The sequence below is a fragment of the Paramacrobiotus metropolitanus genome, unplaced genomic scaffold (genome assembly GCF_019649055.1).
Source record: "Paramacrobiotus metropolitanus isolate TYO unplaced genomic scaffold, Prichtersi_v1.0 Parri_scaffold0000004, whole genome shotgun sequence".
Classification (NCBI taxonomy): Eukaryota; Metazoa; Tardigrada; class Eutardigrada; order Parachela; family Macrobiotidae; genus Paramacrobiotus; species Paramacrobiotus metropolitanus.
Genome location: NW_026570224.1, coordinates 299,565 through 316,628, shown reverse-complemented (window position 1 = coordinate 316,628; position 17,064 = coordinate 299,565). Strand labels below are relative to the sequence as shown.

The 17,064-nt window shown below is 44.8% G+C and overlaps 2 protein-coding genes across 2 annotated transcripts; one reads left to right on the top strand and one right to left on the bottom strand.

The window, feature by feature from the left end:
• The first annotated feature begins 14 nt into the window (after positions 1-14).
• On the top strand, positions 15-4,954 carry LOC129602566 (DNA ligase 1-like). Its single transcript, XM_055501614.1, has 2 exons — positions 15-3,470; positions 3,978-4,954. The coding sequence occupies exon 1, from the start codon at positions 248-250 to the stop codon at positions 1,199-1,201; it is 954 nt and encodes a 317-aa protein (XP_055357589.1). The 5' UTR covers positions 15-247; the 3' UTR covers positions 1,202-3,470; positions 3,978-4,954.
• A 4,409-nt stretch (positions 4,955-9,363) lies between these two features.
• LOC129600310 (uncharacterized) lies at positions 9,364-14,419 on the bottom strand. Its single transcript, XM_055498798.1, has 4 exons — positions 14,009-14,419; positions 12,174-12,217; positions 11,809-12,089; positions 9,364-11,527 (listed from the first exon to the last, which is right to left on the bottom strand). The coding sequence occupies exons 3-4, from the start codon at positions 11,911-11,913 to the stop codon at positions 10,556-10,558; spliced, it is 1,077 nt and encodes a 358-aa protein (XP_055354773.1). The 5' UTR covers positions 11,914-12,089; positions 12,174-12,217; positions 14,009-14,419; the 3' UTR covers positions 9,364-10,555.
• Between the last annotated feature and the right edge of the window lie 2,645 nt (positions 14,420-17,064).

The window sequence follows — 17,064 nt, the reverse complement described above, 5'->3', positions numbered from 1 at the left end:
CAGGAGGGCCAGACGTTCGCTACAAAGAGTACTTGAGATTGCCCAAGGAAGTCATGAGCACCTTCAGTGTGATGAACCAAACTGTGCCCATTGTAATCCACCTGGTGACGACGAACCAGAGTCGGAAGACGAGGACCCACCTGAGGAAGAAGGCTCAGACGAAGAAACGGCCGATAAGCATAAAAAGCCCTTAAAGGTCAAGCCCTCAAAAGTCAAACCGAGGAAAGCGCCCAGATTGGAAGAGGCCATGAACCGTGACAAGGTTAAGAAAGGCGATTTCCTCAAGAAACGACGGGAGGAAGAGGATAAGAAGAAACGACGGGAGGAAGAGGATAAGAAGAAACGACAGGAGGAAGAAGATAAGAAGAAGAAGAGCGGTGACGAAAGTGATAGCACAAGCACCGGGAAGAAGAAAAGAGATGAACCAGCGTCGCATGATGTCGAGATATTGGACGAGTCAGTCGGCGAAGTTGAAGAAAGGTCATCGACACCTACGAAGCCAAAGAAAGTTATTCAATCGGCTACAGCAGAGCCATCAAAACTCAAAGGAAAGGTCATAGCGGTGAAACAAGCTGTCCCCATTGTCATTTCCGCATCCACGCCAAAGGAGCGCAAGGACAAACAGATTCGCGAAAAAGCGAAACGGGAGACGTCGCGTGAATCGGAGGCATCGGAAGTGAGCCTTCCAAGCACTTCGACGGTCAGTGCAAGGTCACATACAGATTCGAAAACGACACGATCAAGGACTACTGAGCCAAGAAGCTTAGCGGAGGCCTTGGATAAAGGGCAGAAAGCAAAGAGCGAGCCCGTTAAGACGAAAGGAAAGGTCAAAACAGCCATGAAAGTTGATGCAATGGCAGTGATCAATTACGCCGAACCAGAGGGAGAGAGTGAATTGGACTTCACCTCAGACGAAGAATTTGATGGTCCAGATGATGATAATTTGAACACGGTCGATGAAATAATCAAAGCGTATAACGGAGCGGAGAAGAATTTCATACGAATAAGAACAGCATCGGTGACATCCAAATTTAAATCAGGCCTGAAGACGTATTTGAAGAAACAACATCGTAGCTTCACTAAACAAAAGTTCGACGTCGTATTGGAATTCGCGCGGAACGCAGGAAAACTTATACAGAAGCACCCGAGTTTCTCGTATGAGGCCAAGTTGTTCCGACCGAAACCAACCGGAAAGCGCTAAGAAACGCCCGCCGAGAGATGACGAGGGCGATTCAAATGAAATGGAATAGTGTTGACCTTTATGATCACACTATTAAAAGGACGTCTACGGCATTTGTCGGTACGTCACAAAGATGAAAATGGTGTTGTATAAAGGACGTGACACGTGACATGTTAACATAAACTGTATTTGTGTAATTGTTGTTTGCAGCGTTTATAGCACAGAATTGCCAAAAAGAAATCATGTGGAGTATCTATTGGGGTTGAAATTGATTCGGTCTATAAAGCCGGCCCCAAGGGAGTAGTTACGGCAGTTAGCCGGCTCTCCTCTCTAAGCGACTCAGTGTTATAAATGCACAAGAGAAACAACGGTAATCAAGCCGGATCTCTTGAATACGAAACGGGGCCACAAGCGGCGAAAAAGAGAAAGACAACAGGTGGAATATTGATGAGGTTAACTTAATGCGGCAATTGGCCGGCCTCATTAGAGTTGTTACGGTAAACTATGCCGGCACTCTTCTTAAGCGATTCAGTGTTAAAGGTGAAACGAGAAAAACTACGGTAATCGAGCCGGATTTCTCGTATCAACATTGGCCACAGGCGGCGAACAAGAGTAAAAGATTAACTGTGGAAATTTCATGGGGTAAACTTAATGCGGTAACTGGCCGGCCTCATCAGAGATGTTACGGTAAACTTGCCGGCACTCTGGCCGCTCGAGGCATATTGAAGTTGGATGTGCGACGGAAAGGTCAACTTAAAAGTTTTACCAGGGAGGCAAGCGAAGAAATGCTTGACGGCCGCAGAAATTGGCTAAGTTCCTCCATGACCTTTGATGAGAGTTTGAAGAGATGTCGGATGACCTTTGGGATTATTACCGCCCAAGAGAGTCACCGTGTTAGAATTCAAGTCGCATGACCTTTTGGGACCATTAACCCAAACCGAGTCGCACATCACAACGGATCATCTCAACAAAGGATGACCTTTACTAGGGAGGAAGCGAACTACGCTTGTCTATATGACGTCCCTCCATGACCTTTATGGATCTCATTTTGAAGTCGTACAATTGATACGCACCATATTCCAAAGATGAAGCAGTATTCCTAAAGTCGTACTTGATACGCACCCGATTCTCAAAGCGGATTGTGATGGAAGTCGCATTATGGATGCGCGAAGTTGCTCAACGGAGCGGAATGGATTAAAGTGCGGAAAACGGTGGACAGGACCTGTGACCTTTGCGAGTCAGAAATGGAGGATCCTAGTCTACAATTTGATTAATACTTTTGTTGATCTGTTACTGTTGATCTGTTTTAATGATTTGATAGTATTTTTATAATTGGATCTCTTTATTTCACATTGTATTAAATGGAATTGTGCCTTTACGGAATTGATGTGATAAAATGGATTAAGAGAATTTGATGTTTTTGAGCACACACAGACACTCGGCGACCGTCGTCTTCTCGTGGATTCGGGAGTGTGTCCAGCCTCACAGGAGCTCGGCATCCCCCCAGAGGCATGTGAGACCGGGATCACTAGCGTTCACGTCAGTGGCGCTAGGCGCTACGCCTTTGGATTATGGCCTGTGTTGTGTCTCGCTTCTGATTGGCTTGTGTTTTGTTAGTGGGCGCGGCATAGCACGTGCTGCACAGCGTTGCACGCTGTTGAATGGGCTCCACGTTTTACGATCGAGCTGCGCCGATCATTATTGATTTTCGATTGTCGGAACTTTCAATATTAAAAAGTCAGCAGTTTACGGTGCGACGTTTTGTGATTCCGCAATAGTTCGCAATCCAGATCGTATTGCTCACTTCCACGGGATAGATTCCGTTTCTGTCTCCGTCCGTGGATCTGTTCTGGATCTACCATTAGAACTCAAATGAGTTGCATTTGGCCCAGAGGCGTCGCGGTCCATGATGGCTAGTTTCCGGCTGGCCAAACGCTATTGACAGTTTGATTGTACTGTACTGGAGTTCTTCAACATGCAGAGCAAAATCACTGTTGTTGAGTCATTTCCCAATACTCGTACGGCCACATACGCCTTACTTTGTGGAAAGATCCAAAAAAGGACGCTTGCTGGGAGAAGGAGCGATCAAGTCCAGTTCAATGAGAGCTGCGTTATGAAAAAAATGGCAGTTCCATATCGCGATCGGGATCTTCTCAAGTAAACTGTCCACAGGTGATCACACTGCTCTCTTCATCGACCAAAGGAGCACACTGATAAGTCAAATTTAACAGGAAGAAATTCTAAATCAACAAAAACTAAACAAACATGCGCGAAATGGAGAAACGCGACGGTAAATAATGATGAAAACGGTTTTCTAACTCTGATCAGCGACTGCTATTGATTTTCGTCGAAACACAAGAGCGGAAATTGCATACAGTGACGCGATTGCGAAAACAAGCTGCCAGCCGTGCCGAATTGAAGCTGCCTGGCGAAAATCTTTCGATTGGTCGGTTTATTTCATTTCTAATAAAACCGACCAATGGAAAGATTTTCGCCAGGCAGCGTTTTCGCCAGGCAGCGGAGCGCCGTGGTGCTCCGTTCGGGTTTCTCAACAGCTCAACGTCTAGTTGCTTCAGTACTACCAAAAAACAAAGGATTTATAAAGCTTTCTGACAGAAAGCTATTATAACTATTTAAGCTATTAAAGTGAATACTGACTATATTTCTTGCGCTAGTAGTATTGAGAAAATAATAATTTTTCCATCTGTAACCCAACTCGATTCGTTGTTTTTTAAGGGGAGAGTACGAGTACGGCACGAATTTTCCAAACTAACAATTTCCCTTGCTTATTTTGTAGTACCCAAGTCTTGCAGTTACGGAGGTACCATGGCACATCTTGCATGCCTTAAAAGCTCCACTGAGTCGTGCACTCATGGTGCATAAATCCGATTGATTCAAGGAGAACAGCTTCCTGATGTAGTGATGTCAGTGATGTGTCAAGCAATGTGTTTGCTACTTACTTGCTTCCCGGCTCTTCCATCTCGTTACGGGGCAAGCCACAACACACAGGCATAAGGCACACGATTTAAGGACAATGAAATGAGAACCAACCGCCATGTCGATTTTAATGTTCAGGCATCAGTATGACCATCTTCTAAAACTGTCTCGCAAAACCGGTAAGATTACTGACTGCATCCGCGGGAGTTGAAGAGGTAGTAAATTCCCTTTAACCGCCCGCACTAGGCGTCGGCTTCTTCGGCATCAAAAGAAGTCGAAGTGCGGGCGGTCTAGGCGAATTTACTATTCCGTTAAACTCCCGCGGATACATTACATACGTTCCAAGCATCGCTAAGTATAAGCAGTGTTGGTCGCTTTTGGTATAATATTGTTGAGTTTTCTGTCAAACAGTTACAAGCGTGAGAGAGTGGTACAACAACGGCCTAGCACATGGTTTAGCACAGCACTAGCTTTTGGTTATCAATCATATTGGTCTTAAATGGGAGAAAACGAATATTCTTATTCAGAATACCATAGTAATTCCCAAGAAATCCGGAATTAAACTTATGATTGATTTACCAACGGCCTAGCACATGGTTTAGTACAACAACGGCCTAGCACATGGTTTAGCACAGCACATTTCCGGTATCAGCATGCTCCACATGGACAGGGTCTGTTAACGGTAAAAATATTGCTGCATAATTATAGGATCATCGAAGCGTTATAATTAGGGCAGCAAAAGTTATTAATAACTACACTTTAGTTGTCACCATCGAACAATGAGGAGCATTGCACTGATTCATCATTGTATGATTAATTTATATTGTCACACCTATGGCACGCCCTATTGTTAATTTACGCTCTGGTTAATATGACATTGTTCTACGCTTATTAGATTGCTAAAATTTGGTAATGCAAACTGCTGTCTCAAATATTTTAGTATAAAAGCAGCGCTGCGTCGCTGCCAGAAACGCGCGCTTTTCTCATTTGCATTTTTCGGATTAAAAGTCACTGCCGTCACAGACCGAGTGGATGCATCTCGCGCTGATGTACGTTGGTTGAACCGTCATATGAGAACTGCTGAAGATGACATTTCCAATCTAAAATGCGACATGACTGCAGCGGAAAAGGGAAATTACGGATGCCGAGGATGGAATCTTGATGATCACGTTTGACATCAAGCACATCAAAAGAGCTATGAGTCATAACTTTTGATATGCTTGATGTCAAACGTGATCATCAAGATTCAGTTGCCTCCATCTCAGTCTTAGCCTATGACGGCCAGTGTCAAAACGCCGGCAGAATTTTCTGCCGACCGAATTTTTGTGTGGTCAAAATGCCGGCCGAATTTTCTGCCGACAGAATTTTGTGGGGTCAAAACGCCGGCCGAATTTCCGGTGGTCAAAACGCCGGCAGAATTTTTTCAGCATTTTCAATTGTAAGTAAAAATACTAAAAAATATTACCTGCCTCGAGGCATACTTGCCACGCGGTGTATAAGAAAGGTTTGGGAATCTACACTTATGCAATTATACAAGTTTCTTTATCGGCACGATTTTAGTGTTTCTTGGCTCGCAAAAGAGAATCAAGAGGCCGCGCAAAAAAGACAAATAAGGTGCCACAAAATAGGTAGAAAACCTTTGTGAGCGCGTCTGCGCGTAGAAGTTCTTTTACGAGAGTCAGCTGTGCCAGTCTAGACTCAGAAGTTCTGGCTCATCTCAGGTACGTCCAAAAAGGAATCAGACTAAATCACACTTCGGTGTTATTGCCGCTGTGGCATTGTTGAACACCTGTTTGTCTCTTTTGCGCGGCTTTTGCTTTCTCTCCCGGTCTCCCGGGAGTTTCTATGCACGCTGTCAATGCAAGAGCACTAAAAGCGTGCCGATAAAGATCCTTATGTAACTGTAAGATCCAGATCTTTGTTATACACCGCGTGGCAAGTATGCCTCGAGGCAGGTAATATTTTTTAGAATTTTTACTTTTAGTTGAAAATGTTGAAAAAATTCTGCCGGTATGTTGACCACCGGAAATTCGGCCGGCATTTTGACCACACAAAAATTCGGTCGGCAGAAAATTCTGCCGGCGTTTTGACATTGGCCGCCTATGACTGAGATGGAGGCAACTGCCGGACAAATAAAGCGTTTCATGGAGGAGTACAAGGACAACAAAGCGAGCAGTAGTATTTTTCCGTTAGAGGGTATGATACAAGTGGTATTTCTCCGTTAGAGAAATACCACTTGTAACAGTTTTCTGACCGCTTTTTGGGATACGCGGCCTTCACGCGGAGATTATATGGCGGCAAACTGCGGATATATGACACGACTTCCTGCCACGTAGCCACCGCGTGCTCGCGGCGTCACACTCTCGCATCAAGCGCAGCTATTACTGCGTTTATTTCCTTCACATCAGACGCCCTTTCTATTACAGTGAAACCTCTCTTACTACAGTGACACCTCCGTTAAGAAAATTTCGTACGAAATGCAGAGGGTGTACGGAACTCAGATGTGCTTTTTGCAGTGAAACGTAATTTTGGTTAGTGTTTTGGTGTACTTATTGTAATACAGAGGGTGTACGTGCATAAGAGTGTACGTATCATGGAGGTTTTACTGTATCTTGCTTTTATACTTGTTTGCACCGAGCGCGAAGCGCAAGGTAATGCAATTAAGCCTTCGTCAAAACTACACGCTTTATAACAGACTATACAGTCTCCACAGCAGAGTTTGTCTGACGCCACGAAGAGTGCACGTCACGCTTTTCCAGTTTCACAATCCCAATACCATTTTTCCGTGGCACTGGTCCTCGCTTGGTGCACTGATGTGGTTTAACAACCACCGCTAATATTATTGTGATGATGGCATCATGGCAGTTTGCCTGTTAGTGCTCGATATACTCGTTACTCTGTTTATGCTTTGGCATTCACTAACAAAAAATGTGCGTACAATAACCTTTACGCACCGGGTTTAGCCAGGTTTAGATTCCCACGCTAGATATCGATCCTAGCATAATGGGGTACCAGCCTACATTTACAATAAACAATAATAAACCGAAATAGTAAAAATAGCAGCTTTCTTACAACTCTTTGGTATGTAGTATTAGTTATTACTATTAAGGCGGTTATTCAAAAACAAGGCATTCAAACAGTACGAGTAGAGTAAAAGTAACATGCTGCGAAAAAGGTTCGAAATGGCTAATTTATTATTTTAACAGTGACGCAGTGTGTCTGCGCTTGCACTCCTGTTATTTTGATGCCTATTTCCTATTAAAATTTTCATTGCGGTGTTTGCGGCAAAATAGCCATAACCAACAGTTTAAAAAGTGCTTGAATTTGAAATTCAGGAAATCAAGCTGCTGACTGACGTTCCAATCGGCTTGCGCGTTATTTCAAAAATTTCGACACGATTTTACTTGGCGCCATTGTTAACGCACTTTCGTTTGGTTAATACATTACTGTCAAGAATATTTTCCGAAACTCTACTCACTTTAAAGTAACGCAGAACTTACTCAGTCAAAAGGTGCAAGAAATCAACGCTATGTAAGATAAGATAAACGCGATAGTTTCATGACAATTCAGTTGTTGTGCAGCTGTTTTTGGACAGCGGTTAGACGGCGGCGCAATGGTGCAGCACTCGGATGCCACATTAGCCGGCAAGAACCCGCTGCTTGGAATCAAGCCGCTAACTGCACTGCAGAATACAAAGAAAAAAAGTGGTCTATTTCTGTGCCGATCGCTGGCATAAGGCTACCGTAACAGTGTAAACCGATACGTGACAGGGCTTAATATCCTTTCACGGCGTTAGCCGACACAATCTCCGACATATGCGGCACACTTCGACTTTCCGAGCCATGGCGTACATAATTTATGCAAACTACCGATTACATATTTTTAAGTCTTGAAAAAGCTCGCACATTTCATCTAAATTGGCCGCAGCTGATGTGCCGTTCCCATGACGGACGCCGGAAAAATATTGGTAACTGCAAGTCTGCAATACATTGTCAAATATCGTGCATAATCTACCTGTAGATATAAGTTGGAGTTGGTGCGTTGGCCAACTTCATTCCACTTCGTTGTTTCGTTGAGCTGCAAGCTTTGAAAATCAACGGGTCACAGCGAGATCGAATCGCCGACTATCTGTATGCCACGATCCGATCCACGATCGATCTATCCATGGTCACTGACTCGCTAGTGAAATGCAGACGCTGTCGCTGTCTGGTGACAACAGCGACTGCCTGTGCGTATCCCTAGCGACCTTCATTGCACCCATCCGGTTTGTTGCTACGGTTGCTGTTGTAATCAGTGCTTTAGCGGGTGTTATAATAACTGCCGCACTTCTTCTCTCACGATAGCAGAATTATTATGCTGTCGTTGAGGGAAGAAGCGCGGCAGACAAGAGGTTATGACTAATTACGTGGAGTATAATAATTGGCCTGTTGATGATCCCGTTAATGTACTGCCTGCACAATATGTACCTCCTACACCGCCCACATGCGCCCAGGTTTCCGAGGAGATTCACCTGCAAGTAGGCCATGGATTGTACGCACTGATTTAACTAGATTTGATGAGACGATCTGGCCGATTTTGCTCAATATAGCCGTGCATACCACGACGCATCATTGATGAGTCATCCGATGACTGATTTGACTGGCTGTGTTGGCACTTGGAGTCTTGGAGAAGCCGCAGCTTGCTCGCAGTCGTTGCTCGTTAGCGATTGGTATTTCTTGACGCATCACCTCCGGGATATGACACGCCAATGTCATAACCAGAGCTACTGCGTCAAGGAATTAGCGTATCAATTAAATTGCCGCGAAAAGCTGCTACAAGAAAGATGCAAGTTGCAACGCGTCCCGGGTAAATAAAAGAGCGTAAACTGTGTTAAGTGGAACGGTACTGGGACAATTACCAGTAGTATTCAACGTAAATTTTAAACTGATAAACGCGTCAAATCAGCTAATATTTGATCAGCCATACTGTTTGCCAGTATTATACATATCTATATTAGTCAAAATTTAAAATTACTATTGTTAACTGCCAATTTCCCCGCTGGGAGAGGCAACGTAATAGCAAGCCGCAAGATGCCCAAAACGATGACACTGTAAGACCAAAACCGTTACGGTACCTATATTACAGGCTTACAGCTAAACGTAATTAACAACCATTTGAAATATCCGTACTGTTTGAATTGAGTATAATTTGTAAATCAATTTCCTGTTTCTTTTGACTGGCCCGACGCTGCTTGCGCTGGTTTATGACGTCTTCAATCCATCTTGTTGCAAACTCGAAGGCTGCCAAGCTGCCTGCCGCACGATATAACAAATGTTGCGAGTCCTTACACAATACAACAATTCCAGGCACTGAAGTTTACTCGCACGTATTTATTGTACATCCGTTCTTTTAATTTATTTGTGCACAATTGTCGAAAAATCTGTCGCTCGGAAGCACGTTCCTCTACAAACAAACAGCCAAACCCGCTTAAGAAAAGTTTTACTTAGGCCCAGGTCGTTCCGTTATTCCCAGTCAGCATCAACGGGAGAGCATTTCCGGCTTGTGCATAATTTTTGCACCGTTCCCCTTCAGCGCACGGGTTCGTACCCGTACCCGATGTGATGGATTTGAAGTATCTGAACGTCGACCCATTATTAGGCCGCAACATGTTCAGCGTACGGAAACCCCGACCGCTCACCGGCACCTCGTTATCATCGTCGCTCGGCCATTTTCCAGGCGGTGTTACAGGCAACAGGCTTCCGACCGGCAATAGCGTTGCAGCGGAGTCATTCAACGTCAAGGCAATTTCCAGCGAATGCTCCGGTTTAATGGAGGATTCCGTGGTCGTCCAATTGACGCCCGTATCATCGATATCGTTAGTGTTGGTCGGCAAGAGCGTTGACAGGATGGGTGGAAAGGTAGGTTTCTGTCGGTGTCGCCGTCTGAGTCGGGAGTAAGGCAAGAAGTCACTTAAGAAAGTCATCGAACCGATGCGGTCCGTGGAAGATTTAGCGGGAACGCGGAACAGCGCCGCTTCTTTCGACGCCATCTCTTTGTCACGCAGGCCGTGGGCCATGAGGTCATCGATCAGGGGAGTTTGGTCATCGTCATCTGCGACCGGAATCCCCGTGTTGACCGAGCTGCTCTGGAAAAGGGGGCGAAGCAGTTCGCCCGGCATTTTCTCACCGGAGACCTTTGAACTGTCGAGATCTCGAATTAGTGGAAAGGCCGCGCTGTCCAGTTCCGGTTGGTCCCCCGATTGCAAAATGGTGGCAGGATGGAGGTCAGGGTATGGTGAAAGGTTTGAGCCAAAAGACAGCTCCGGCACGGCGGGTTTGCTTTGACTGGGGATTATCATTGGTAGCATGAAAGGGTCCATCACATCATTATCCAATTGCTGAGCGATTAGTCGGCGAGGAACTGGCGGATTAAAACGGTGGGAAGCGGTAGCCAGCTTCATCAGAGCCTGCACGACGTCCAGATTGGGATTGGACAATGTCGGTGTAAACGTTGGTCGAGACGCTTTGCGTTGGACAATGGAGAATTCGAGGGAAAATTTTCGTTATCCATTTCAGGAACCTTCCGAGACGATGCCGTAAAAATTATGTCTGGGATCAGCCCGGACGATAAGGGAACGCCATGGGCTTGCAAATGCGGTAACCGTAGAGGAACTGCTTCGGACGGGAGTTTCGAGATGTCTTCAGAGGAAATCAAACGTTTGTGTGCTTCCGGTTGAAAGAAGGGGCTCCGGTCAGGTTCTGGAGCGGCTTCTTCGACACCGGAGCTGTCAATATTCTCCAGCTGGGACTGCGCCAATTTCCGAAGTAACCGGGCCGCCATGGAAGTGCGCTGCTTTCGCATCCGTGCTGGCATTGGGATCGGAGACAGGCCGTTATCAAAAAGGGCATCTGATCGCCGCATTAAAGGACTGTTCCCGAGAATCGACAGCGAAAATGTGGATAAAGAATTGTCGGGTGGTGTAAACTCTTCTGTGTTGCTGTCCGGAACGACGTCGAATTGGTGTGGCATAAAAGCAGCGTTGGCGAGTTTTTGCAGAAGGAACTGCCTGCCAGCTGCTTTCTGTATAAGCGTTTTTCGGCCGACATTCTTGGCAGTAAAACCAAAAATAGTTGGGCCACGGAACAGCTGCGGTATAGCAGGAATCTGCACACGTCCTCGTTGCATGGAATCTTGGATCATTGGAAAGACGAACTCCTTCGTTTTCAGTTCATCTGAGAGGGAAACCGTTTCGGCAGCTTTTAAGGCCAACTCGTCGGCTGATAGAGCTGCGTCGCTTTCATCGTTAAAGGCAGCAGCGTTGTTATGGCCGCCCAACAAACTGCCGAAGCCGATGTTGCGGCTCGCTGGATAAATCACACCGCTTTCGGTATGAAATAATGCTGAATCGGCAGGAAATGACACCGTTCTTGGCTGTAAAACGCATAACAGATACTTATATTAAATGCGTTCTGGCAACGTACACACTTTATGTATGTGGCACATTTTTTTCTTAAACCGGTCATACCGTTTAAAGTACCGTACTTCTTACTTAGTATATATTCTGTACTTTCTGTCAACTTGTGTGTGGAAATGCACAGAAGCAGCGAAAATTTACTAATTATGTCGTTCATACAGCGAAATGTTAAAAATGTTCCAGAGCGAACAGAAACGAATATCATTCCAGGCTGTTCAGTGTTTTATCTCAAACTTACGTCGTCAGCGTAATCATCGTCGGTTGTTCGGAATTCCTGTCCATCCGACCGCAGAGCAGCGGACCGCGTAAAGGTCAACGCAATAAGGCCCACAAGTGTCCACATTGTACCGCTGTAATCCGACCGGAATCTTTCATCAACGAAGCATTAACTTCGCATACAGATGCGGCATCTTTCCGTTTTATATCCATTGCAACGATGAACGGTGTGCGCGTCTTCTTAATTGCCTGCCGGCAGTTACGACGTTGTCGTTTTCACATGTGGACTGCGAGATGAACAACCTGAAAGGTTCAATGTACGGGATGATGAAGCGGTTCAATGTACGCAGCAAAAAACAGCTATCATGCCACGGCAGCAAGACGTACCACGTTTTCAACATTACAACCGTGTTTAATAGGTACCTTCAAATCTGCAAAAAAAATTTTCAACATTACAACCGTGTTTAATAGGTACCTTCAAATCTGCAAAAAAAATTTTCAACATTACAACCGTGTTTAATAGGTACCTTAATACCTTCAAATCTGCAAAAAAAATGCCGGCGCGGCCACGATTCTCAAATATTATAACAGGTTTCAGCAATAACAAAATCATCGGAAGCATGGTGACGAGAAAAATGGTGGAGTGGTTCAACGTCATCCATCTTGCCTCGGGTTTGAGAGCAGGGCATCCAATACAACAGGTACTTATCAACTTCTTACTTTAATACGCCATTCTGGCGGACCAGTCTAGTTTGTACCTCCACAAGGCTTGGTTGCTGAAGGATTTTAGCGCGATTACTTATGCGGGTTTCCCATTTAATTAAATGTACTGAATATGTACACTCTTCTTTTCTTGTGGGCAATAGCCACCAAATGAGCAAGCGCTGCAAGCGTGGGGTATACTGCTTGATACTTACTACCCGGAAAGCGTGAGCCAGCTAACAGCAAGTTTCAAACGCCGGAATTTAAAGTATTTAGAAAGCGAATATAAGGGGCTTTCAAAGGGTGAACGTTAAGTGAGGTGTTATGATATTTCATGGGCCGTAAAATTCGGGATTTGGCAGAGAAACGCATTTGCTGCTTTTCTGAAGCAGCGTTTCTTTGTTTTTCACAGGAAATTCTACTGCTGTTTTGAGTAGGTTACCTTTACATCGGAGAGAAATGGAGACTTTAATTGTTTTTTAACGTATAAATTTTATCTAAATATAAGGGGAAATAAATGGCACAGTTTATGAATTGTCACGTAAAGGCTGAATAGGGGTTTCTAAAAGCGCTGCATTTATACCTGCACATTGATGCAGGTACATGTACCCTGTAAAACGATAGTCATAAATTCATAATCACAAACTACATAAAGCGCTGCAGTTAGTGCAATGACATAGAATTTGCATTTTGTTGTGCGTCGCGCAGGCAGAATCCTTGGACTGAAGTGTGCACAATTCTGGTTCAAAACGGCATATTTAACACTTGGAATGATTTCCGTAATGTATTCTTCATTTTGCAACAAAATTTCGCACTTTTTCGCCTGAAAATTAAGAATCAGTGGGATGAAAGATTTTCCGAAAACTCTCAAAATGCGAGCCGAAACATGGTGCCACCTGAGTCACGCGCCGGAAGTCCCTAAAATTCGTTTTTCTGTTGCGCTTAGCTCTAAAGTCCTTGTGAAATCTTAATGTAAAAAACGGGAAAAAGATTTTCCAGGAATACAGGCAGTTTGAAGGTAACCAGTCACTAACCACTCATACGCATTTCGAGATACGCTTGGTAAAGCGACTCGATTTCCCCCTATATGCATTTATGCAGGTTGTTGTTTCGATGTTGTTGGTTGTGGTTCTGTGAAGGAGTAGGTAACGATTACAACTAAAAATATTTTGCAGTATTAAGTGCTGTTTACGCGCTGTCCCACTGACCTTTTGCATATGCTCTACCTAAGACTTAAGTTTCCATACCAGTACACAACGACCAGGCTCCGATGCTCAAAGGTTTGTCTGCTCAGTGATAAACTAAACTGCGCATCGCTTTATAGAACGCTTTTAAACGAGACACGTTACATGTAGGCTTGTCGGCGCTCACTGTATTAATTTTGTTTGACTTTCAGCTGTACCTTGCTTGCTTAACGTTAACTATTAAAGTTTCTGACTAAAACTATCTCCAGTTTCTACGCAATGTGGCATGATTATTCAACAAACGGGTATTTTACAATATGTAGGGTAGGTACATACCTAGCTTAAGGTGGTACTGAATGGACTGACAGGCTGCCGCTACGTTTTGCCGTTATGTTTCCGGATTCTGCGTTGAGCCTGTGAAACTCGTTGTCCAGCAGTGCGATCATCCAGCAACAGATTAGTGCCAGCACCTCTGTACGGCGCACGCAAGAGCTGCATAGGCGGAGTATATACTTCCTTGCCGGATGGAGGCGACACGAGGTCAACGTCAGTGACAAGCACGACAAGTTGAATGACCAGCGCGTGTAAGTCGGAATGAGGAAATACTGACTACAAGGCCCGTGAAAGCAGCATTTCCTAAGCGTGAGATGCGCGCGGTAAAAACTTTCGACTCCATATCCATAAGGCCTTTCAAAATTATGTTTGATCGGCATACGAGCCGATCCTATATGCTCATTTGTTAGCTGTATGCTTTGGTCTTTTATCCAAATTCGGTAAAGCGAATGTTTGGTGGAAAAAAATCTGATGTGTGTAATACACGATTCACATTACATAACATTGACGATCATGCGCAATTACGTGTGTTTATTCAAGGTTTTCATCCTGCTTGGAAGAAATTGTTGTTGCTTATCGTAATCGAAAACTAGTTTTTCGACAGAAATGACAACACGGTTGACAACATTTTACGTCACAATCTGATGCGCCGGATACGCCTACGGCCCACCACATGGGAAGTGCTACGACTACGCCAAATCGTATATATGTACAATACAAATCGTTAGTTCTTTCCGCAGAAGCGCGATATGTGTACCATGTACCGACATTCCTTTGATCGGCATCATCCAGTACACATAATAATGCGCCTGCAAGGCTAATACTACGTAATTGGAGAGTCTGAATTTTAAACATCGAAAAAACATCCAAAATCATGAGGGTCTTTCGAAAGTTTAGGACGTATGTTAAATGTACCCAGAACACGCTGCATTCCCTCTACCTACCGCTAAACTTAAACATTGTCTCAAAAAGGCGGTAGATCGTGTACTGGATTCGTTTCCTACTGGTGCAGGCTAGCTGAAGTATTAACAAATTTATATAACCACTCGTACATTAGTCTTGGTTTTGTGTTTAAGAGGAGCGAACCGGGTAAAACTTTCTCCTACAATTCTGCTTCACGTAAGCTGTTTCACTAATGACCTCCAGCTTCCCGTTGAGGCGTATGAAAGCGTTCGGCGCTTTGATCATTACCTGAACGAAGTGGACTGGAAATTGTTGAAGCGGACGAAGACATTTGTTCATGTAGAGCATCACTGCTTGTTATAATGCAATTCTTTATTCTGTTTGTTCTATGTTCTGTTAGTTAAATTGTTTCCTGTACCGTAGTGGTAGTCTACCACCCTGTGTAGAAGTAATCCTGGTTGTCCTAGACGTTAAGCAGAATAAACACCAACCAGCAACAGCTATTCTGCGGTAGTCACAGAGTTTTTGAACGTTACTAATTTGCATTTTGTTGACAGATACTTCCAGTATGTACTCATACGTACATATTGTTTACAGGTTAGCGCTCTAAGTAATTTCCTCGGCATGATGTGCGCCTCCATCTGCAATTATAGTATTCCGTCTGCATCGGTAGCCTTGAACGATCCACAAGGATATTAGACCTGGCAGACTACGCAGCAAACTGGGGCGCATGGCTGGAAGAGTCGACAACAGTAGTAATCGTGGACGAAATGATTCTCCCGAAGCGGTGGATAACGATGCTGCGGCGGCATCCTTGAAATCCTTTCCATATCCACCGTCTCGTATAAATAATAGCGGAGTAGACGCTTCTCGCACATCTTTATTGAGGATGCGGACTAATTTCCCAACACACGCCTTTGTATTCTTCAACATAAAAATTCATCCGAGTCAAGGAAATGCACTCGAGCCGCTTCGGTTGTCAACAATAGTCTGACACTGCAAGCTGGTCCCATTACACACGAGCCGATGGCGAAAGTGTGTGGTATAGCATGGCGGTGTGCAACCTTAATACTGCCGAGTCAGGCGATAGGTGTCAATGGTGCACGGGACGAGTAATTGCCCCGAGATCTAGGTTGTAAAGAATGACAACCCGGGCGCCACCGTGCACTCTTATCCGGGGGGATTGCGGGTGGCGAAAAGGAACAGTTTTTCATTGTTGCGATTGTCTTGACACATCCAGCCAAAAACGGCAAAAAGGAGAAACGGCTCCTATTCGCAAACTTCCTGATAGTTTAATTCAAATTCCGACACTGCCAAACCCAGGACGAACACTAGACGATGTTGATAGTATTGCACCGTGAGAAGCGCCAGGCGGATCTGTGTTAAAAAAAACATAAGAAAAAGAAAGCAAAATAAAAGAGAGTTCTAGAATATACTCGAACCGAAAACGTACGCGAGAGAATAAAAGTAAGTACGGTTACACATTGCATTGAGAAAATAATACGAGAGTCAAACCGTACAAGTATGTACCAGATCGCTACATTTGATAATGTACCGTATCTTCCGTCACGCGTGAATCACACTGTCGAATAGTAGAGTTCCTGTAATTATACGGCAAAGGCATGTACGAAGACTGAGTGCTTCCCAGAAATTCGAAAATATATTATAATACTCCAAGATTTTCGAGACGAACTCACAGTCAGCGTAAGACGAAGAGATTCAGCCAGGACGGGTGGCAAATGAGCCAGGCCGACGGTGAATCCAATAGTGGACTCCGAAATAAACGCTTCAATCACGGTGAATGGAAAGTACCGTGACCTCGAGACCAGGAGCGTTAGGCCGCCTAAAAACCATGAACGGGGCGCCATACATACAACGGTCGCTGGTACATGAATCCTGATCTCATCGGCACAATTCTGTATCGGCACTATTGCACCAGTCAGGAAAAAACCCGGAGTGGCGAGTGCATCCGAGAAGCCGGCCATAATAATAACGTCCCACAATATCTCCGACTTCGCGGTTGCGCTCGCCACTGCGCGGTGGCGACATAATGCTATTCAGATCCATTATTCGTGGAAACCGGTGACCATTTCCCACTCGTCTACAGGGCCACATTACAACCGCCAATCGACAGGGAGATTGCCGAATTCTTATGT